The sequence below is a fragment of the Mya arenaria genome, chromosome 2, assembly GCF_026914265.1.
Source record: "Mya arenaria isolate MELC-2E11 chromosome 2, ASM2691426v1".
Lineage (NCBI taxonomy): Eukaryota > Metazoa > Mollusca > Bivalvia > Myida > Myidae > Mya > Mya arenaria.
Window position 1 is genome coordinate 38,844,600 of NC_069123.1, and position 25,631 is coordinate 38,870,230.

At 35.5% G+C, this 25,631-nt stretch overlaps 2 protein-coding genes across 3 annotated transcripts; one reads left to right on the top strand and one right to left on the bottom strand.

Moving 5' to 3' along the window:
• The first annotated feature begins 7,041 nt into the window (after positions 1-7,041).
• Positions 7,042-12,166, top strand: LOC128219683 (uncharacterized). 2 transcript variants are annotated; one of them, XM_052927593.1, is made up of 2 exons: positions 7,042-7,159; positions 10,573-12,166. In XM_052927593.1, exons 1-2 carry the CDS (start codon positions 7,136-7,138, stop codon positions 11,539-11,541), a joined length of 993 nt encoding a protein of 330 aa, XP_052783553.1. In that variant the 5' UTR covers positions 7,042-7,135; the 3' UTR covers positions 11,542-12,166. The 2 variants fall into 2 exon arrangements, with proteins under 2 accessions (XP_052783553.1, XP_052783562.1); XM_052927602.1 differs by lacking the exon at positions 7,042-7,159 and adding an exon at positions 7,394-7,588.
• A 7,700-nt stretch (positions 12,167-19,866) lies between these two features.
• Positions 19,867-22,598, bottom strand: LOC128214789 (pituitary homeobox 2-like). The gene is made up of 4 exons (XM_052921438.1): positions 22,590-22,598; positions 21,731-22,082; positions 20,738-21,129; positions 19,867-20,526 (listed from the first exon to the last, which is right to left on the bottom strand). The coding sequence occupies exons 1-4, from the start codon at positions 22,596-22,598 to the stop codon at positions 19,867-19,869; spliced, it is 1,413 nt and encodes a 470-aa protein (XP_052777398.1).
• Positions 22,599-25,631: the final 3,033 nt, after the last annotated feature.

A 25,631-nucleotide genomic window follows, 5' to 3' on the forward strand; every position in this document is an offset into this window, starting at 1 on the left:
TGATGATTCGGATATGTGACCTTCATTTTCTTTCTAGGAGCTGACAATAAATGCAATGCTCATTTCCAAGTCTCAGAACAGTGATCTGACCTTGAAACTTGTGAGCTTTTTATAAAACATTTTGACTAAATTAATGTTCGTTTATTTGTTGCAAATTAGAATGTAATATAAATGTAAACGATGTTACGCAAGAGGTGTATGATAAAAATGGAAGTGAATTATCCAGAGTCTTTGTTGGCAGTGCAGAAGTGTATTAGGATGTTAAATGTCGACAATAACGGTTACAACGGTAAATCTTATTAAAATTGGGTTGTACAATATAAGTACTATGATTGCCTGACAAAATTTCAACATGAATCATAAATCAAACACAATAGTATACAAATTCTGAGTTATTAAAAGGCTAGGACTGTTAAATATTTATATCAATTTTATGATTGATTTATTAATAGAAATTATGTTATAATTGTCACATGCCATGCATTATTTCTATACATATTGTTGTGACGATGAGCTTTTTATGCTTAAGTCGAATAAAATTTCTGTTCTGTTCTGTTCTGTTAATTGTATAATTATTTCCAAAATGCAAACCAGGCATTAGTCTGGAGTTCCTTCCCCTTACACCATTGTACTGCACGGACTATCAGTAAGCTGAGAACCAGACAAACCAGGCATACGTTAATCATAAACAGACAGAAACGATAATCAAACTGGTGCAACCCCTGATTGCAACTATCTAAAATGCGCAAATATTACAAAATATTAGCTCAGAACTAGAGTTTAAAACGGTACATATAGAACAACAGGATTTTAAATTGTTTGCTAATATCTTTTTACAATTTTAGTAATGTGTTTTAAATCCTAGCTGCAAACAGGAGTGTCCTTAAATCAAGATTTGACTGTGATATACATTTTTTATGACTCAATAGTACTTTTAAACATGCTTATATTTATGTCCGCCTCTCTATGTCATGCCGCCAATACAAAGGACCACAATGGAAATAAGGGCTTGCCCTTTTTTGTGTTATCCTTGGTGTTGGTGTGTATATCATAGTTTTCTCGTATGTGATATAGTATTTAATAATGCTCATTATTTTATCCTATGTTATGTTGTGAACTATGTATATGCTTCCTATGCCGAAATAAGTTAATATAGTGTTTATGTTCACGAATATGATACATGGAAATTTGGAAACATATTAAAAAGTACAGCTTTATTTTGTTAACACATTTAAACATACAATCCAGAACATCACACAATGGCGATTGGGAGACTGGAGACTTTAATATTCAAATTGACAAAAAATGAGACATAAAGATTTATAATTTAAAGCAGATCTCGATTGATATCAGACAATTAAGCTGTCTACAAAAAAAGAACAATGTATAATTCCGTTTATATCAGAGAAAAGAAAACCATGGTTATCAGATAAAACTAGCTGAATTAACAATAAAAAACAAACAAACAATATAGCTGAATTAACAATAAAACAAACAAAAAAATATATCAATTAAGACCGGCATCTATAATTGAACTTGCTTATCACATACATTAAATAAAAGCAGATCAGTCGATTGTTTTCAAGTTAAAAAATATGGTACAATACAATGAAATACATACATATAACATCAATATACGATTTATGGAAGTTATTAACATAAATTTATTATGAGTTAGGTTCATTTATGGTGTTTATTTGTTAAAGGTGTTAGGTAATCTTTAAAATGATAAGTATATGCTTCCCTGTGTTACCGTCAATTTCACCTAAGCTTGATTCTTAGTAATTCATTTATATTGCACTGTATTTATTTCAACAAAACTAACAAAGAAAATTTACACAAAACCAATGTTAACTTTGGTGTGTTTAATATCATTGGTCGTGGTTTCTTGTACGCGCTGGGTTGGTGAACTTGATTGAAATACATGGTAGTTGAATTCCTTGTGAATATTAAACAGGATTTATTAGGATGCAAAGTACCAAAGCGTCGCGAATGTTGGTGAAGCAAGACTTAAAGAAAGCGGATGCAGTTAACTAACATACCAAGTTTGATGTACCTGGATACAAGCATGTTCAGTTATTAGATGAAAACGGATATTCAGCTCAAGGTCACCACAACTTCGATCTTAGCCTAAATGACTTAAAAAAGTTAGGACGCTGGTCATGTTTGAATGAAATCTTCCAAGTTCGAGGTTTCCAGGCCTATCCCAATTTCTGTTATTGAGGACACTGTGTATTTTCAGCTTACGGTCACAAAGACCATGGCATTTGGTCCATTGACCATAAAAGCAAAGGGGCTCATCTATTTAGGATCAACCTGCCTAGAACATTTAGAGGTCACCGGGCAATTAAAAAGTATTCAAAATATTGATCATAAACGGATTTTCAGTTTAAGGTCTTCACCAACTTGACCTTTGTTCCAATAGCCTTAAAACATATGGTTCATCGACAGGTTATGATACATCTCACTACCAGGTTTCAGGGCCTTTAGCCAAAGCTTTCAGAAATTGAATGTTAACTGTTGGGACGGACGGGAGGAAAGACGACCAGATTACTGTATGCCACCCTTATGGGCATGTAAATCCCAGGTGTGGTAATACTACCAATCATAAACTTAAGGTGTAAAGTTTTTAGTTATGTGTCAAGTTTGGCACAAGCTTCAGATTAATAAGGGGAATAGTATACTTTTCCAGTTTATAACGGGTAAGATAATAGGTCCATGTATAAGGCAAGATGGTCCTATATCGATCTCCTGAGTAAATCTTAAATATCTATAATTAAAGGATGATATATATTGAGTGACCTGAGCGGTATGGCTGGTTATCCAACTTGTCCATCATAGTATGCCCACATAACCTCTGACCAAATTTGGTGATAATTGGACAAAGGCTGCTTAAGAAATTTCTAGGACAATACCTTTTTAAGATAATTTCTTAAAATGAAGGGCAATTACTCTCGAGTGATATGGCTGGTTAAAGACATTGTCCATGACAGTATGCCCATTCAAATTATGATCAAATTTGGTCATGATTGGACAAAGGATTATAAAGGTTTTGATCCGACAACATATCGGACGCTGCCCAATAGCATGCCCAACTGCTTGTAACCCGCAGGTGAAACTATAATAAGTTGCTTTTTTTAAAACGGTTGTATAAAACAGAACATTAACAATATGTATTTCCTAAAAGAGTTACAAAGGACTCTTACAATATTTAAATCGGAGTAATATATCTTGCCGCAAAAGTACACCTTGTAACTGTGAATTAGTTCATGAAGTTTGAAGTTGATATCTTCAAAGACTGCTAAACAAATTCATTATAAAAAATGTATATATTAAAGATGCACTCCTATTCCCAAATAAGATTCACTACAATTAAAACAATTGTTTCAATTTACCAAAAAGGATGAATAAATGTCGAAAACAATGGTTCTTTTGAAGGATACCGAGTTTAATTTGAGAGAAAGGTACAGAAAACAAGGTTTTTATACCTTATGACACGATAGAAGATCACTTTAAATCTTTTAGCATTCACCAATCATTTAATATTTTTGCGTTTTTAGCTTTTATATACACGGTTACAATCTTGTTATCAGGCCTCAATATTTTTCATAAATACATTATTTAGTTAGTAGTTAAAAGTTTATCTTTCAAAATTTATGTTTGTTATACATTGTGTATACATTGATTTTCAATAAGAGTGTCACTTTAATAATATTGATAAAAGGGTCACACTGGAAACCTTTTTTTGAAAATAATTTAAAATCCGGCCAATGATTTCTCAAAAGGATGTTTTTCAAAGTTTTCGATACATATAGTGGTAACTAGCACCGCCCTTGGCAACCATGTTTTTTACGAATTGACATGAGGTAAAGGGATTTGACAGAGAGCTAAAATGAAAGTGATTATGACAAGTTTAATGTTCTTCATTATAAAAAAATGAGCATTAAGGATAATTTACATAAATTTCATATGATTTATACTCAACAATTAGCAAGAATACAATGTTCCGACTCTGATTAAACTACTTGATCTGTATTGAGAGGAATGTTTGAAGCACAACAGAACAGAACAGAACAGAACAGAACAAAATGCTTCTTATGTTAACCATATACAGCAAATCAATTAATCAATATAAAGTTTAAAAAATACAACATGACCAATATATATATATATGAAACATCTCTTCTAAAGCGTGTTAGTTGTTCATACCGGGAGGTCATCTTCTGTTCCAGCTGAGCGTTCTGTACTGTTGATCAAAACATATCGAGTGGACATACCCCTAAAAAGAAGAAAACTACTTAACAAGTTTAAATATAAAAATGTGATGTCTTTTTTCAGACTCGAAACCTAAAGAAGACACCAGTGATGTTGTACAATGATGTTGTGCTTTTTCGAACAGTTAGTTAATTTCCATGAAACTTTACTGTCTTCAATAACTTAAAGCGACAGTCCGCAAAAGTAACCGTATTTCAAAAGTTTTTAATAAGTTCCACATTGTTTCAGACCGACTGAACCGCAATTATTTTTTAAAAAATCGCTTTAATAACTTAGATTTAACAAATTGAAAATTGCCGAAAGTTGCTATTTTTAGACGGCAAAAGAGAAAGTAGGTCTACGGTTTTTCCGACTACTCTTGGGGGCGATACTATTTCCCGGTCCCGGTCTCCTCCGGTCTCTGTTTTATAGTAGCTATCGGGCGTGATCAAAAAGGTGTTAATGACCGCGGGGGGTAATAGGATTACAAAAGATTACAGTTGATTAAAACATTAGATATTTGATGATAATTATGTCACTATTTATTTCAAATTTTATATCAATAAAACATAAAATAAATTTAGGCAAAGATAAAAACATGAAATATGCACATGTACTGAAATTAATGTCATGAATAACAAACACATTGAGTGTGTGTTTTTTTCATATTAAATTCAGTTATAAGTATACTATTGATAATAGTAATACAAAAAATAACAATGCTTGACTACATGTAAATCAGATATGAGTCGGATATGCAAACATGGAATTTTTCAATTGTAATCATTTATGCTTAAAAATTTTTATGTCGGGGGGGGGGGGGGGGGTAAACATAAAAGGAAGAACAATAACATAACATAACATAATTTAAAAGGTGCAATTCTAAGTTACTTCATACTCTAGCCGTCCTCAATCTTTTATGCAAAAAACATGAGCATTTGTACTGCATCGCATCTTTCTCTACACCTTTAACACGAATTGCATAAATAGTGTATACCTATAACAAATTGCATAAATTAAGACATTATGTTTATATTATGAGAATTATAAGACCGGATGAGACCGGATTTTACGAGGAAAGACCGGGAAATAGTATCGCCCTGCGCATGCGCAAGAACTTTGGAATCCCACTGTTTTTTCTATTTATATAACCGTTAACTCTCGGGGGCCGATAGTTAAGAAGAGATATTGAAAATGACACGAAAAACTCATTTCTAGGTCGATTTGAACCAAAAAAATTTTGGATTCGTCAGTCAGGAATGCTTATCAACACATAGATGAATTTTAAATGTATTTAATTTCACTTGTGATCATAAAAAACTACATTTTCACTTGTGGCTTCGCCACTCGTGAAAATATGTTTTTCTATGACACTCGTGAAATAAAATACGATCTTACACTGAAATAAACAAATATCCTCTATATCTTTCATGCTTTTCGATGAGATATGGAGTTTTATGAGTGAATTAACAACAGTGAAAATATCAATTCCATATTTTCACTGCAAACTAAAGAGTTAAAATATCAATTTCAAGAACTACATCTTATCCATTGCAGCTACTCTCATTTGATCAAAACTCAACACATCACTTTTGAACCAGAAAATGTTGCCAAAAATAATGATCTAATTTTTGAAAAAAGGAAGCATGATTTGAAATATATATATAATTGAAAAAAAAACTTACAGTTTATTAGAAAAATGGTAATCCTGTTTTTGAAACGTGTTTTAAACTTTGAAGCTGAATGTTCAAAAATTTGCTTTCATACAAAACAAATTTCAGACGAAAACAACTGCTCGGACATAAATACGATGGTACATGCTTATCTCCAATCATTTATCTTTTGAACTGTTTTGTCTTTGCAATACAAATTTTCCGGAAAAATCGCACACTAATTAATAGATGCTCGGGCGGTGACCATGCTTTCGGCAGTCTCCTAGCGCTGATCCCGTGGCGGACAGCCTATTATATATATCATCATCGGTAGCAGCTCCAGCTGCAACATAAAAATACGGTGATACTCATTATAATCATTATAGCTTGATGTAAAACTATGCACTCTACTTAATTATACACTACCAGTACAAGATCATGATTTGATATAGAGGAGGCGTACAAAATAGCTTCAAAAAAAGAAACTTTTATGATACCCCATCCCCCCACCCCCCGTTGAATATTGTTTGAGGATGTTGTTCGTTATCCTATAGCGGTTTCAGGGGTCACGGTGAGTACCTATGGCATGGAACACCTCTAAAATTGCTGAATTTACCTTTACATGATAATTGGAAGAAAAACAAATCCAAAATCTTCACCAGTTTAAACCAATATTGGACATATCCAATTAATGTGATCATACATGTGTATGCATACCGGACTCGTTAATGGTTTTAATAACCTTCGCCTTTACAATAGGACGAGGGGCTGGCATGCCCTGGTTGGCCATGTATGACAGGTAATTGGAAAGGACAATTATGTCGTCATGAACAGGTTCTCGTCCCCCCCCCCCCCCCCCCTCTGCTGCCTTACACATTGCCTTCCTTTGCCATAACATGCTCGTGGGGCGTTGATTTTGGCGAACCATATTGCAATGATGCCCCTTTCAAATTATGTTCCTTCCTGCGCACGACAGACACCACCAGGTCAATGTCATCCTTACTGTTTGAATTCGTGTATTGGTAAGACATACTGATCTTAAAAAACGCAAATAAACTATCAATTAGTGTGCACATTTTAACAAGGAAAACAACTATATTGTAATGTTGATATAGTGAGTGTTTCAGTAAACTCCCTTGCTTTAAAAATGTGAGAAATCCACTCTATTTCTGAAACTAGAAAAAGCCAAAAACAGAATTTGCAGAAAACAGAAATGGTTTTCACGCCAAATGCTGCACAATACAAAAACAATGGTATGATTATTTTATTTATACTTTATATGAATTTTTGCATTGTGTTTTGTAATTGACGATAAGGTACAAACTTCGTAAAGTAGGTCAAGATACCACTGTCGAAATAGTTGCTCAATTTTTATCTAATGATTTGTTTATAAAGGTTGTTTTTATCAAACATATATCATTGTTTTATTTTACGATAATACGGTTGGCTGGTCCGTTTTGGTCACATGATTACCAATGTTACAAACATTGAATTCTGTTCCTCGCGACGTCCATAAAGCTTTGCATGACGTCTCGTGAATACATGAATGGAATTATTCCTGGTTTCGGTTGAATTGAATGGTTGTAAAATAATATATCACTCTCAGTAAACACTCTAGTGGGATTTTTGCATTTATTTTACATTAATTGGTATTTACTGAGTGGTGAGGAAGGCTTAAAAGGGTAAGTTGATTTATGAGCATATACATGTATCTCTATTAGGCAAATGATATATATGTATAAGTTACAGTTTATTTTGGCGATTTAAAGAAAAGAAAGCGATTATAGCGAGGCACCTGGTAGAGAAAGCTCGTTAAAATTCAACAAATTGAAGATATTTTAAATCAACTGGGATGACATTTTATCATTCATTGTATGCGGTTTTAAACTACGTTTTATACTTCCTGGTCTGTGAGAATAAATATCAACAAACAAAAGCACATTCAGAACGGTTTTGTGCTTACTTTGTTGTATGCATTATAAAGAAAATAATGAAAGAAGTAGAGGATCTCATGTAAATGCTTACCTTTTATTTGAATATTGTTACATAAATATATTGATAGTGTGCTAAATTCGATTCTATAAATGATTGCACATCATTTTAAAATTCGGGTTCATATAAACGTATGTCTCAACTGCCTCCAGAAAACCGAGCTGTCAATTATAGTTAATTGTCGCACTTGCAGAGGGAACTATGGAAAATAGACGAATGTATCGAAAAATAAAGACTGACAAAATAAACACTACGAAAATAAGTATTAATATTAACCGTCGGATCTATTCTACATGATATTGAGCTTTAGCAATTTGGACCATTGCCCCATAATTATGTGTGAACACAAAATAAAATAATAAACATACATGTATAACTAAATGCGTTCCTTAATTACACGGGAGGAGTTCATAATCATATGATATCATGGAGGTGTAATGTTAAGTTCAGGGGATTTTTAAATAGATCATAGCTTAATACCTTTTGTGGATATTACGTATAAAGAAAATGTCATTAATATGTTTTAAAGGAGTTATAGATGATTTGCGAAGACGATTCATTGCGAGAACTCTTGCGAATAAACTGAAAAGAATTGATTGTTATGATCGTGACTCTGTCTCACCTCCTTATTCGCGTTTTGTTTAAAGGCATTCTTTCATTATGTCGAACGGTACAATACAATTATCGAATAGATCAACTGTTTTTAATTGGTGCAAAGATTAAAACTGCTTGATTGTGTAATATATTATGATTGCGTTTTAATGACCATTGGTGCGAAACAAAAAGGTCGCCTATAATATATTTGTAATGTTTACATGATTGATAGTAGGGGGTGAAGTACATGTTAAAATATCGATATTTAGAAGTTATTTAAACAATAAAAATAATATCAAATAAGTACAAAGTAGAGGTGAAATATGGCGAAACAATACCCCAGTTACACATGGTTACATGCAACTAATATTTAAACTAAAAAAAACGAACGTACTTTGAAGTATAAAAATTCAATAATAAAAAAAATAATATCTTTATGATCGAATTAATTTTAGGCTTGAACTAAATATAGGTTAGACTTGCATTATGATTTCATTGCATGATGTAAGGAAAACTATAAAGTATTCTTTTAGACAATTCATCAACAATGTTTTCTGCTACGGTGACTTATCGTTTTCTAAAGGTGAATCCACAAAAACGTGACAAACTGTTAAAAATGTTCATAAAATGAATTGTGTGTTCTCTTTAATTTTGCTTAGGAAAGAACAAAAATATTTTCTATATTCTTGCCGTGTTTGAATATACATGGAAACCAGTTAAATAAGACTGCTGACAAAAAATAGATCGCAGATGATTTTTACATTAAAGTTAAAACCCGATATTTTATGCATTTTTCTTAAAACGTTAGTAACGGTTGACAGCAAACTTATATCATTGGTTTGCAAAAAAATCTCTTTCCAAGACAAAAAATAAAAAAAGTTTTAAAATGGTGTATCTATGAGAGTGCAGCTTTAAAGCAAAATAGTTCTTGAAAATTTCATGACCTGTTCTTTATTAATAACCAACTTAAACCTATTCAAATATGCAAACAAAATGTTTTGCTGTCTTGTTTAAAGAAACAGAGTTTAAAATTCCAATTTACCTATTTCAACCTGCAAGTAATAAAATTTCATTACTTTTTAATAAAAATAGAATGTAAAATGCTGTACAAATGTGTTAGCTTATATGTAAACAACGAAGAAAAACAGAAAAAAACGTGTCAGTGCTTCTGGGTGGATTGGAACCACTTATGATTAAATAATTAGAGAGAAACAACAAAGTTGGTATATAACTACGATAAAGTGTCTGATAAATTCGTGTTGCTTTATAAAAATAGTATGAGAAACACCAACGATATTCCAAGCTGGTCCACTGACTTTCTATATGTTTATGAGTAGATAAGTTGGAAGACCATAGCATCAATGTTGTTTAGTGAAAAATCACTGTTTTATGTTATTGTAAAATACAGTTTTTGTGTATAATAAAATGAAGTGTGGCGAACCATTGAGAGTGTTGAAACTAAGCTACTAAAAGCATGAATCATTCAGCAAATGTCGATTTGCTCAAATATCATTTTTGAGGACCGTAATTATCATACAAATTATCGTCAACGGCTTTGTTTTGTAGTGCATTTTATTATTATTTTCTTGAAATTACCCTAAGTGGTTTCGAATCCCAATAAAACCAACTGAATTCGTTTCTGCAATTTTTATATAATATAGTAAAATAATGATAAAAAGTGTTTTCAGATGAATAACAGGAAAACTCTTTAAACCGAAAACTTATTTGTTAAAAATGAAAATCCTTGGCATTCAAAAAGTCACGTGAGGACGTTATGCGCACTTAATTTAGATCAGCTCTGGGTTTAGTCGCAATTTGTATTTGCGATAAATGCATTTCTCATCATTTTGGGGGTGAAAAAAGATTAAATGAGAAGAGTAGTCATTTGGATATGCATACAAATGAATAAGTTTACATCGCAAACACATATTGAGATTTTGAGAAATGTATTAATGTTCTGAAAACATATGCAGTAAATCCACTGGTTTCTTATTCACAAGGAAATTATATAGTAAATTCTAACTCTCATGTACATTATTTCGAACGTATAGCTATATTGGTACATACTTATATGTTACAGATGTCGGACAGTCTAAAACAAATCTATAGAAAGGCAGCTAAGGTTTACAAGAAAGATAGAGAGTCATATGAACGGTTTGCCAACTTGCTTTTAGACAGTACTGATGAAGGTCGAGAATCGTTTGTTCCCGGTCTGATGGCGGTGATTGACGATGACGATTTATTCAAAGCGACAGCAAACAGTTTTGTTTCGGATGCAAAGCGACCAGAAAATGATAAACCATACAGAGAGGCAATGCAAGCGATGTTGAACTTACAGTTGAGAGAAAGCGACAATAAATGTCTTAAGCAACGCGATGTATCAGCAGTGGCTGTTCATGAAAAACATATGTCGGCTATTAAGGAAAACAATTTCGTTAATGCTGTCAAACATCTTCCTCTGGATCAGTATGAAGCATTTCAAAATCATGCACTTACCCATGTTTGCAAAATGCAGACCGTTGTACAAAAGGCTAGATCATGCAAACAAGTAACAAGGGTAGCATTGGCTGCTAGTGTTCTTGCTAAAGACGTATTACTTAATATTCAACGTTGGTGGAAAGGTGAAATATCAGGTAAAAGATGCGTTAAGAATATACTTGATTGCGGCGTTACCGTTGCAGCCGGCCTTGTCGGTGGTGCCATAGGTGAGGTTTTAGGGGGTGCAGTTGGTGGTGCGGTGTTTGGACCAGTTGGAGCAGCATGTGGGGCTATTATTGGAGCTGTTACCGCTGGTGCAACTGCTGCAAATTATAGTAAAACTATAACGGATGCTTTAACGAGCTCTTTTTTTGACCTACCAAAATCGGAAGCGCTCGAAAACGCGTATCGTTTCCTTGACTGTTCTCCATCTGCTAGTAACAGTACCATCAATTCAAGGTACCGAAAACTTGCTTTACGTTTCCATCCGGATAAAGGTGGTGATAGACAGAAGTGGACTCGTCTTCAGTATGCAATTGAAATAGTTCGAGAAGCTCGGGAAGAAAAATAAAAGATTCTGTTCCTGTCTTGTTTACGTGGGGTTCAAAGTTTCAGATGCGAGGACTTTGGATTGATGTACATGTATATAACTGAACATGCTAAAACATCGATATAACAACTATTGGTATAAAAGTATTAACTGTCATAAACCAGAAGGAATATATTTACTTAAAACAACCAATATTTGCAAAATAAGACTGTATTAATGTATTGAAATATTCTTTGACCTAAACAGGTCCCTATATTCATTTGCATTAAAGTGCATGTAAAGTATTTTATTGTGAGTGCAGTTAGCATGTATCTATATGTATTTACATTGTAATATTTAAACTGTTTGTGCATTTGGATAACTTTGAGCATATCGGGCTCTTTGCTGAAGGATTGCCACCTGCAAAGCATGTACAATCATAACACTGTTATGTATTTTGACCAGAAGATTGCAGTTATGTGATAATGTGATTTAATGGTGAGTCTGAAGCACCTTAGGCTCCTGATATATATTTGCACTAATCACTGACTTTTGTTTATACAACAATAGATCGTTGTTAAATGACAATCTGGCTGTTTTTAGAAAACAGGAGAAGATAATAGAACCTTATCATCGGTACCTTCTATAAAATCTTTTTTGAAGTGTTTGAAGTGTTTTTGCAATAATGAAACTGACGTTCCTTTTGCCCGTTAAGTCTTCTCGCTCATATTGGGTAAGAAGTAATTGTTTGTCGTGGGATAGCCTCCAAACTCCGTAGCACATCTTAACCCATATTGTTTTGTGTACGGGGGGTTTATCCTTTTTTAAGCGATGAACGATAAATGGTAGAACGTAGTAAAAATAATGTTGGATACTTTATTTCTTTCAAAAGTTAAAGATACCGATAGCAATGGCATCATAATGCGAACTATGTTGTTGTTGATTTTAGATCTGGTTTAAGAATATGCGTGCTCGCTGGAGGCGCTGCGTAAACGAATCCATGATCAGCAGGCCGGTTGGCTCCATTCCAATGACGCCTGTAATGTCGCCCGTACATTCCTACAGTTATATAGATTCCAGTTATATGTTGGGACCACTTCCCATCAACTTGTGGTCATCAGCTACTTTAATCCCTTATTTCAGACGAACTCCATAGTTTTAATCAACAGCAGACGCGCCCAGTTCCGGTGAACCCTATCCAGTCACGACTTTCGCCAATCCCACGTTTCTGCCCAACCAGACGTACCCATCCGTTACCATGACACCGGGCACTGTTTCTTCTGTCTCACATCTGCTCCAATGATTTACCCGATACATGTTCCTCCCGATTGTTTGTCTGTATTTCCCGATTATTTGTCTGTATTTCCCGATTATTTGTTTTTGTCTGTAATTTATAGGCGTCTACATGTCCCTCCCGAATTAGTGTCTGAAGTATCCGATTGTTTATTGTATTTCCCAGGTGTCTTCATACCCTCCCGCTTTTGTGTCTTTTTTCCCTATTGTTTCTCTGTATTTCCCGGGTGTCTACAAGTCCTTTAAGCGTGTCAGTCTATGTAATCAAGTTATCAACGCATATTTCTCAAATGTTTACATGTATTTCCATGTCCCCTACTGTTTTTCCCGAGTTTCTACTTGTCCCATCCCGAGATTTGCCTGTATTCCCTATTGTCTGTCCGTATTTCACGGTAAAAAGCATGCCCTTCTCGAATATATGTATTTTTTCCCCAATTTTCTGTCCGTAGTACCCGAGCTTCTGTCTGTTATTCTCGATTGATAACTGTATAAGCCATATGTTGACATGTCCCTCGCGAGTGTCTGTCTGTACTTCCCGAGTGACTTTATTTCCCATTTACAAAGTGTCAACCCGTATTTTATAAGATATTTTTTCATTGTCAGTAGACAACGAAAAATGCATGTTTACCCCTGATATAAAGTACAGATAAACACTCAGAAATATAGATCAGCACTTTTATATAATACAGATGGACACCGGGAAATTCAGTGTTGCCCTTGTATATAATACAGGTATGCACCGAAAAATACAGTGTTGCACCGATAAATAATACAGGTAGACACCGAGGAAAACAGTGTTGCACCGATAAATAATACAGGTAGACACCGAGGAAAACAGTGTTGCACCGATAAATAATACAGGTAGACACCGAGGAAAACAGTGTTGCACCGATAAATAATACAGGTAGACGCCGAGGAAAACAGTGTTGCACCGATAAATAATACAGGTAGACACCGAGGAAAACAGTGTTGCACCGATAAATAATACAGGTAGACGCCGAGGAAAACAGTGTTGCACCGATAAATAATACAGGTAGACACCGAGGAAAACAGTGTTGCACCGATAAATAATACAGGTAGACACCGAGGAAAACAGTGTTGCACCGATAAATAATACAGGTAGACACCGAGGAAAACAGTGTTGCACCGATAAATAATACAGGTAGACACCGAGGAAAACAGTGTTGCACCGATAAATAATACAGGTAGACGCCGAGGAAAACAGTGTTGCACCGATAAATAATACAGGTAGACGCCGAGGAAAACAGTGTTGCACCGATAAATAATACAGGTAGACACCGAGGAAAACAGTGCTGCACCGATAAATAATACAGGTAGACACCGAGGAAAACAGTGTTGCACCGATAAATAATACAGGTAGACACCGAGGAAAACAGTGTTGCACCGATAAATAATACAGGTAGACACCGAGAAAAACAGTACTGCACCGATAAATAATACAGGTAGACACCGAGGAAAACAGTGTTGCACCGATAAATAATACAGGTAGACACCGAGAAAAACAGTACTGCACCGATAAATAATACAGGTAGACACCGAGGAAAACAGTGTTGCACCGATAAATAATACAGGTAGACACCGAGGAAAACAGTACTGCACCGATAAATAATACAGGTAGACACCGAGGAAAACAGTGTTGCACCGATAAATAATACAGGTAGACACCGAGAAAACAGTACTGCACCGATAAATAATACAGGTAGACACCGAGGAAAACAGTGCTGCACCGATAAATAATACAGGTAGACACCGAGGAAAACAGTGCTGCACCGATAAATAATACAGGTAGACACCGAGGAAAACAGTGCTGCACCGATAAATAATACAGGTAGACACCGAGGAAAACAGTGCTGCACCGATAAATAATACAGGTAGACACCGAGGAAAACAGTGCTGCACCGATAAATAATACAGGTAGACACCGAGGAAAACAGTGCTGCACCGATAAATAATACAGGTAGACACCGAGGAAAACAGTGCTGCACCGATAAATAATACAGGTAGACACCGAGGAAAACAGTGTTGCACCGATAAATAATACAGATAGACACCGAGGAAAACAGTGTTGCACCGATAAATAATACAGGTAGACACCGAGGAAAACAGTGCTGCACCGATAAATAATACAGGTAGACACCGAGGAAAACAGTGCTGCACCGATAAATAATACAGGTAGACACCGAGGAAAACAGTGCTGCACCGATAAATAATACAGGTAGACACCGAGGAAAACAGTGCTGCACCGATAAATAATACAGGTAGACACCGAGGAAAACAGTGTTGCACCGATAAATAATACAGGTAGACACCGAGGAAAACAGTGCTGCACCGATAAATAATACAGGTAGACGCCGAGGAAAACAGTGTTGCACCGATAAATAATACAGGTAGACGCCGAGGAAAACAGTGCTGCACCGATAAATAATACAGGTAGACACCGAGGAAAACAGTGTTGCACCGATAAATAATACAGGTAGACACCGAGGAAAACAGTGTTGCACCGATAAATAATACAGGTAGACGCCGAGGAAAACAGTGTTGCACCGATAAATAATACAGGTAGACGCCGAGGAAAACAGTGTTGCACCGATAAATAATACAGGTAGACGCCGAGGAAAACAGTGTTGCACCGATAAATAATACAGGTAGACGCCGAGGAAAACAGTGCTGCACCGATAAATAATACAGGTAGACGCCGAGGAAAACAGTGCTGCACCGATAAATAATACAGGTAGACACCGAGGAAAACAGTGCTGCACCGATAAAAAATGCAGGTAGACACCGAGGAAAACAGTGTTGCACCGATAAATAATACAGGTAGCCACCGAGGAATACAGTGTTGCCCTAGTATATAATACAGGTATGCACCGAGAAATACAGTGTTGCCCTTGTATATAACACAGGTAGACACCGAGGAATACAGTGTTGCCCTTGTATATAATACAGGTAGACAACGAGAAATTCAGTGTTGCCCTGGTATATAATACAGATAGACACCGAGAAATACAGCGTTGCCCTGGTATATAATACAGGTAGCCACCGAGGAATACAGTGTTGCCCTAGTATATAATACAGGTATGCACCGAGAAATACAGTGTTGCCCTTGTATATAACACAGGTAGACACCGAGGAATACAGTGTTGCCCTAGTATATAATACAGGTAGCCACCGAGGAATACAGTGTTGCCCTAGTATATAATACAGGTATGCACCGAGAAATACAGTGTTGCCCTTGTATATAACACAGGTAGACACCGAGGAATACAGTGTTGCCCTTGTATATAATACAGGTAGACAACGAGAAATTCAGTGTTGCCCTGGTATATAATACAGATAGACACCGAGAAATACAGCGTTGCCCTGGTATATAATACAGGTAGACACCGATAAATAAAGTGTTGCCCTGGTATATAATACAGGTAGACACCGAGAAATACAGCGTTGCCCTGGTATATAATACAGGTAGACACCGATAAATAAAGTGTTGCCCTGGTATATAATACAGGTAGACACCGAGAAATACAGTGTTGCCCTTGTATATAATACAGGTAGATACCGAGAAATTCAGTGTTGCCCTTGTATATAATACAGGTAGATACCGAGAAATTCAGTGTTGCCCTGGTATATAATACAGATAGACACCGATAAATACAGTGTTGCCCTGGTATATAATACAGGTATACACCGATAAATAAAGTGTTGCTCTGTATACACCTAGAAGTACAGTGTTGCCCTTGTATATAATACAGGTATACACCTAGAAATACATTGTTGCCCTTGTATATAATACAGGTATACACCTAGAAATACATTGTTACCCTAGTATATAATACAGGTAGACACCGAGAAATACAGTGTTGCCCTGGTATATAATACAGGTATACACCTAGAAGTACAGTGTTGCCCTTGTATATAATACAGGTATACACCTAGAAATACATTGTTACCCTAGTATATAATACAGGTAGACACCGAGAAATACAGTGTTGCCCTGGTATATAATACAGGTAGACACCGATAAATACAGTGTTGCCCTGGTATATAATACAGGTATACACCTAGAAGTACAGTGTTGCCCTTGTACATAATTCAAGTAGGCACTCAGGAAATAAAAATAGAATGGCAACAAGGGACGACATAGGAACAGGAATCAATAATTTGTCAATAGGTTGATGCTGGAAACCTGCGATCCTGACGTCTAACATTTATTAAGCTGCATTTTATATAAGCTTAAAAATGAATGGCCTACTTATATTAGCTAAGCACTTTTTGTTCGATCAGTGTGTTTGCTTATTAAATATGAGAAGCTGCCTATCAGTAGTAATAACATCGTTAAAGTGAAATTTGCAGTTGCACATACATTTTGGCAAAGGCTTAGTATATAACCCCGCGGAAGATCCCGGATATTTTTTTTAATTTTGACAAAAAGCGATTTGGCATACAGTGCTTACAGAGGGAAGGGTAAATTATGCTGACCCATATGCACACTTGTGACCCGAGATGATCCATATTCACACTGGTGACACGAGATGACCCATGTTCACACTGGTGACCCGAGATAACCCATATTCACACTTGTAATCCGAGATGACCAATATTCACACTTGTGACCCGAGATAACCAATATTCACACTGGTGACCCGAGATAACCAATATTCACACTGTTGACCCGAGATGACCCATATTCACGTTGGTGACCCGAGATGACCCATATCCACATTGACGACCGGAGATGACCCATATTCACACTGGTGACCCGAGATGACCCATATTCACACTGGTGACCCGAGATGATTCTTATTCACAGTGGTGACCAAATGATCCATATTCACTCTGGTCGTAAATATGAGGACGACAGATATTCTGACCGAGTTCCATGAAGATTAGTTCGCATATGGTTAAGGAGCTTACAAAGCGAAAAAATATAAGCGTACAATTTATTTTCTTTAGTTTCTTGTAGGGAGTAAAACATACATCCTTTGCGACATGTTTGGTGTAATAAGAAGGTGACCAAACTTTACTAAAAAAAAATTTATCAGATTTTATAAGTCCGCAATTCACACATAACAAGTATGTCCACATGAATTCCAATCAAATCTACCGCCAGATGAAACAACCAGTCAGTATCCATACAATATTATTTTCCAGAAGTAATCACATCCTTTGAAATATTGAAGGTAAATAGTTAGATATTTCATAGTTAAAATAAAACATTTATTCTCAGCTCTTCTATGTTACATGCAAGCACTAACTTGTTCAAATAAAGGGAAATAATAAACAACACAAATTGATAGTCAAATGAATTGCTTACTTGTCGAACCTTCATCTAGAATTACCATTTTCTTTCAAAAGAATTATATAATTTGACTGCTTATTGTGACATAAAACTGAAATGAAATAACATAATATCTAAGAAACATAATCAAATACTCATTTAAATGAAAATGGCTACAGCTTACTTCCCCTAAATTAAACTGACCTCTAACAAGTTTACTATAATTTTGAAATGACTGGTAGTAAATAATTTCTAAAACGATTAATACCTTCGAAATTCAAATGAATATCTATATGAAAAACTACAGAAACAAGCTCAGTTGCAAAAACTTTAAACATAAACCCCGTTTATGGCACAGGGTAAACGCCAAAGACATACAACAACAAAAAACTCACAAACAAGAAACACTGAACAACAGCACAAAACTCAACAAACAACACAGTGTATATAAACTATATAAAAAATACTAGGTATGTTTATCAAGGATTGTTAGGTACTGCCTTGGAACGGTCAGTAAAATGTAAAATTACTGGTGGGTTTAACCACATTACGTGCACAAACCTCAAACTTATCCCAACAGTCCTGAATTAAGTAAAAATGTAAAAAGTAAATCTTATCAAAGTATAGTGCTTCAATGATTAGGGATCACAACCTTATCAGCAGACGAAGGAATACAATTCAGAGTACCTAATCACCGGTGATGAGAAAAAAAAAGTCACGTGACCACAAATGCAAACGCCAGTAGTATTTTGGCTCGATTGATCGTCAATCAAGGTAAGTTTCTTATCGATATTTTTGTCATTTTTGTTCAAGTGACATAGCGCAAAAAAAGAATGCATTGTTTTGTCTTTTGATCGGTTCATCACCGGTGCTAATGCAAGATACGATGTTGTTATTGTTTGAAACTTTGAAGTCCTCAATCTAAACGAGCAAACATATATCTTTTAACTCCTCCTTTGTATCAAAATGGCCTATACGACCTGACAAATTAAAATCTCAAATCTTTGATGATATGACCTTTTCTAAGTATGAATTTAAACCGTTAATAAAGCATTTAGACGTCATCCAACGGTCGAGGGAGCACTGAAGAAACCATCACACGAATGTTTAGATAACGGGATCTAATTCCCCCTATTAGATCGGCAAAGGCACTACCCATGAATCGAATGCTCTCGCCCATAGCCACTATATCTGTACCAACATGAATCAAAATAAACCTAAATTGAAGCAATCTAATTTCAGCAATTAGTCCCGCCAGCCTTGAAATAATTATCCCCTGAATTGAATTTGGGTCTACATCCTCAATTGGTGATAAATGCTTGATTATGGAATCTCCAACAATTATACCCCTACGGGCTTCTGAAAAACACATACAAGAAAACATGATCTTATGGGCACTGGGGTTGATACGCCGCTGGGCGCATGAAATCGTCAGATTTTACAAAAGTTATGACGATTCCACGATGGAAGATTCCGATGTACAGCCTTAAAACAACCTTAAAACAACGAAGATAACATTTACATTTTTATTTTATAATGTTAAAGGTACATAGATCAATTACCAAAGAGCCCATCTATCCGTTACTCAGTATCAGTGGATTATTGGATAAACAGTACTCTTGACGGTCATATTTACAATGATAAACTTTGAAATTGCAACAAAAACAACAATAGATAACAATGAGCACAGACAGATAAATAAATACAAACATGTAATGAATAGTATCTACGTTTACATGCAATGTCACATGTATCAAGTTGATTCAGTGCCCGGACATTCAATTGACTGCCCGAGGATTAGCATAGCCACTGTAGTCAGGAGTACCTTGTCCAAAATACTGGTAGGACGGAGTGACATGTGACGTTCTCGGGTTTGACAATGCAGCAGCCGATAAGTAAGAGTTGTTATTTTGTGAAATCGTCGCCGACAGTAATTGTGAGGTATTCACTTGTTGTGGTGACGTTCTCGTGTATGATACATTTGAAGACGACAAGTAGGAGTTGTTATTTGGTGAAACCGACAGATGTGAGGCCATCACTTGATGCGGCGACGTCCTTATCGGGTAGAGCGTTGGAGCATATGGTAATGAAGAAACAGTGCCCGGTGTCATGGTAGCTGATGGGTATGTCTGGTTGGACATAGAAGCAGATATGAGCGTCGTCGATGTCGGCGAAAGACGTGACTGAGTGGGGTTCACCGGAAGTTGGGCACTGCTGTTGCTGTCCGGATTGATGGAGTTCGTTTGAATCCACGGATTAAAGTAGCCAGTGAAAACATGCTGAGGGGAAGAAGTCGCCACCATGTGACCGGGAGTCATATAGCTGTAAGGATGTACGGGCGACATTGCGGGCGTCATGGGAACGAGGCCAGCCGGGTAGCTGTTCATAGATTCATTGACGCGGCGCCTCCAGCGGGCACGCTTGTTCTGAAACCAGATCTGAAAAAAAATACACAATTATTTTACTGATTATGTTTTGGGGCATATATAAGTATGTTCAAAGTTTGCTTATGCATACACATGTTAGTTCACTTCTTCTTCTTTTTTATACTGAAAAGAAAATCTTTGTTATAGCCATTTATCTTTGACAATTTTAACAAAGATGGACGTTAAAACAACATGGTTTATTCCTTTTAATGGATTGACGTACCTTGATCTTATTGTCTGGGACTCCAAACTCTTTTGCCATTTCCTCCATTTGTTCTGAGTCTGGGTAGGGATTCTCGTGGAACATCTTCATCAGGATCTGAATCTGCTCATTCGTGTAACACGTGCGCACGAGCTTTTTCTTTTTGTTATCTCGTGTGGTTTGCGGGCTGATTGAATCTGTTTCAGGACTGGTTGACTGTGTTTCCTGGCTGGTGAATTCAGTTTCCGGGCTAGAGACGACACCGACGCCACTTCCTGGTGATGTGAAGCTGCTACCGGAAGGAGAAGACGCGGATGCAGACGACTGTGGGGAGGCTGAATCCTGCGAAGGCATGGAAGAATCCGTCAAGGCGGTGTCCACCGTCCCGAGCTGCTCGGTGCTTTCCAGGTGTCCTACTAATATAAGTTATAGCTTTGATGTTCGATGATTTATTTATTTAGATGTTACTTAGTATATGAACACTGAAAATCGGACAACGCTCTATTCAATTATTCGAAATGATTGGAGATGCCATGTCGACCTGTCACCAAGTTCATATTATCAAACCTGATTCATTAAATAGAAATGTTGCCAAAACAATAGTTAAGATAATGTTTTATAAACAAGACAGTCTGACACTATTAGGGACTAAATCTCTACAGAAATTGGTCATTTATTATTGCATTTTTTTCGTTTAGTAATTAAACAAAAATTCCTTACCATTTTGATTTATGATGGTATTTTTTACCTTAATAACGGTACACATTTTTTTCAATCGTAATCGAATAATGTCGGCTTTGTAGGCAACCGATCGGTTCTTATTTCAATATATTCTGGATGATCGTTTATTCTCTACTAGGTATGGACGAATTGCAATAAAAATCACATACCGCAATACATGCATACCATGGTATGCATATACAATGTATGTTATTTAATGTATTATGTACATAATTTGTAATGAAGCAAAAACTAATGATTTTTTACTCTATTATTATAAATTCAAAAGCTTACCATTTTGTTTATCGGTATTTTGTTGTAACATATTTTGTCTGTAAGACAGGAAGTGGGAGGTACTGTATGGGGAAAATCGTGTTTCACGTGCTTCCTTCCCTGGGAGCTTTCCCATTTCGCCGGTCTCACTGAGCATGCGAGTCACGTTGTGAGTGAAACTTCCTGTTCCTGGCAGGACAGGAGAAATGTTTATGGCCTTGAGCGTCAGGGAATCCGTCTCAGGTGTCCTGGCGGCTGGTAGTTCCGGCATAGTTTGGAGGATTGTGGACGACTTCCGCCAAAACATCTCGTCCAAGGAGGGCACGCTGCCATTGCTGGGCTGTTCTGTGAGGTCCCTGATATACTGTTGGATCTGGGGACAATCAGATTTATAATTAATAGGACATATGTTTATTCTCAACTCATTAATATGTGTTTCTATGATGCAAAGGTAGAGCATGCACTACATAGCACATTCATGCGTGTGTTCTCATGTGAAAAGGTAAAGCACGCGTTCATTTATAGTGCACAATGTGTGTCTAAATGATGATCAATCATGCGATTGCTATATTTAAACTTTATTAAAATAATAGTGCTTTTCAATACTCAATTTATACCATTGAGTCCAATGTAAAAAACAAGTATATAACGAACATGTTTTGTGACAAATTACTATTTAATCATTCATTGTTATTAGGTTTGTTAACAAGAATTGTGCTCTAGCTAGTATTAAGAGATCATTTCTTGAATTACTAATGAGCTCTTAGTAGTTCATACTGCATACTGATTATTTTGATGACGAATTACAAATACACTTTGCCTTGAAAAAAAATACCAACAGTTTATGAGGAAGTGAAAAAGGGGGGGTGGGCTTATTTACCCTCGCCATCGGGTTATACCCATTCGGCGAGCACGCTACGTTTTACAGTATTTCCACAGATTTAATAACATTTAAAACATCTCGTCTTTAATCGTAGCGTGGGTGCTTTGGACTGTATATATATAAATATTCCTACACAGTATGTATAAATCTCCAGGGTTAAAAATTCAATATTTAAATAATATCTTAAGTATCTATCACATACGCATTAAAATCAAACACTTTAAATACATCATATACAAACATTTTAGGCTCAGCCTACATTTTAAAAAAGATGTCTAAATTTTAAAATTCTTTACAAGTGAAAAACTATTTTTACTTACATGTTCATGCATTTTGATTTATCACAATTTTCTCAGCTTTTTGTCCTAATCTGTTTGCTTCGATTTTAATTGTATCGAATGGAATGAATTGATTTTGATTTGGCTTGGAATTATTTATCACTTATATAAGGGCTTGGACAAATGTCCTTGTCACTCTTTTTGAGTGAACTCGTTTGCTCGCGCAAACTGTTAACTGCTGGCAGTATTCAGAACTGTGATGAGTGAATAATAGTCGCTTTGTTTCAGCAATCATAAAATTATATTATTCACACATTTCTTATAATGAGAATTGAGAGACTTGATTTTTGTTAATTGATTTATGGTAATCATTATGAGCAAGTGATTGGTTGCTGAATTTTATTGTTTGTATTATTTTATTTACAATATTGGCTGTCTTTTTTCCAAGAACGTAATTGTTAGGATAATTTAAAAAGGATAATATTTCTGTGTGTTTCGTTGGCATTTTCCGTAGATAACGTTTCGAAAAGGGCAATGAAAGCTGTCCTAAAAAGTAAGAGATGGGCATCATGTCAATTAAAATATAGGAAATGGTGGTTACAAATTTACGTTTTCGATGACAGAAACTGTAATATACGGAAACATTTAGAGTATGTAAAGAACATTCATCCGGTATGCTTCACGAGCATGTTCACGAAATCAGAAACAGCTTGTACATCAAGCCCAAGGTGGAAAGAACAATTACATCAGACACGTTTATTGATATACATAGCATCAATGACAATGGATGAATGATATTCAAAAATTGTTATGACTACATTTAAATTACCAAAAAGTGTATGTGTGTTTTTCAGAAAGATGTCCAGTAGGACAGATATCGTTTAAACAACAGAAAGTTATGTTGCCAATTGTGTTTCTTTTCTGTGATTCTTGTAATATCCCTCTTATTAATCCTTTATAATGTTTACCCAGATGACGTCATGTGTATATCCTCAAATCACGTGTTCGGTCTACATGTTACCAATAACGAAGGGAAGCAACACACTTTAAACTATTTCACGACGGCAAATATAATCAAAAAGATGTAAGTATATATTGGAATTTACTTATAAAAGGTCATGGCAGAACACATAATAGTTTAATTTGTCAGGTCATATTTGGCAATTTTGTTACAAAGAGGAAGTAAAACGATAGCTGTATGCTCATTTTGATGGAGCACGGAGAAGAAATGAATACAACTTAATCATGTTTTAACAATTAACTAATTACATATAAATTCACATATAACAAGTATATATCGAATTATGTTAACTCACTCTTAAAGGTGACCTATAGGCCCATGGGGCCGGGTGTACTCTCACTGTATAAATTATGTTATTTATTTATTTGTATGATACACATGTCACTATAATAAACAATCTACTACTACTATAACAAGTAAGGATTCCAATCAATGCAACAGCAAATACAACTGTCATTACAACAAATTACATGATCGATGACCCATGATATTTATTAATTTAACCAACACATGCAAAAATAGGCATAGCGCAAAAATGTATATAAATATTGTTACAGTATATTCATTTACACACAATAAAACCTATTATCTCGAACATATTATAGCAGCACATTTTACCTACTTACAAGATCACTAGCCATATAACATAAAATTCCCTGAAAACTTTACTGGAATTTAAATCCATATCTTGTCCAGTGAGTGCAACCATCCCTGAAATTAAAACCCCTTTTCCGTAAGGACAAAGGAAAGAAAGCCTTTCAGAAAACTTCCTTATACTCACTCATTTGCGGATCATCATGTTTTGGGGCCACATATTTTCCTTCTCTTACTTTGTCATGCAATGAATATTGTAGATATGACTTATTTACCCCTGACCGCCAATGCCCCACATTCAGAATCACATCGGCCGGCAGTCCCAAACACTCTCCTTTCATTATGGTCTTGTACCATATAAAGCGAACTATAAACAAGCTAGACTCTGTAACCAACACATCTTATGATAATACGTAGATCTTTTAAATCTCTATTAAAAGTAGGAACTAAATTTGATTGTCTTGCCATTAGAAAAAAGGCAAATTAAAATAAACACCATCAGGATCTGACACATTCATTACGTCTAACAATGTTAAACTGATTTTAGGAGTCATAGGCTCCGCTCTCTTAGCCATATGTAATTTATCTCTACTTAAAACTTCTTATGACAAATTCACCAGAAAATTATAAATATGATCTATGTAAGCACCTAACAAAAGATGCATGGTTTTTACAACACAACACTACAATAATTTCTTATGGCTTCAGCTAACTCAAAAGAGCGACTCAAAAATGAGAGTATAATTGTAATGTTTCTGTTGAAACTGGTCAAAATGTTAGCCCAAAATATGTAGAAAACTCTCGATTTGAATCCTTAAATTAGTTTTAGTGCCTGCCGCATAAGCCCTTTAATTAGAGCTGATCAAATCCCCTCGCAGCTGCTTCATTTCAGCCTTTGTGATATATATATATTGCACGTCACATTAAAATCATACATCACTTTTGAAATTAACATGAAGAATCAGACAATTTACCACTGATTCCAAATACAAAAGTCTTTATTCTTCAGTAGCTCAAAGTCCTTAAATTTGAAATCATTGCATATGTTCTTATGCCACCTGGAGAAATCTCTATATCAACTATCCTTTTCTCACTCGAAGACAGGTGCTTTGCCTAAACCTCAAACTCATTTACAGAAGCAAAACA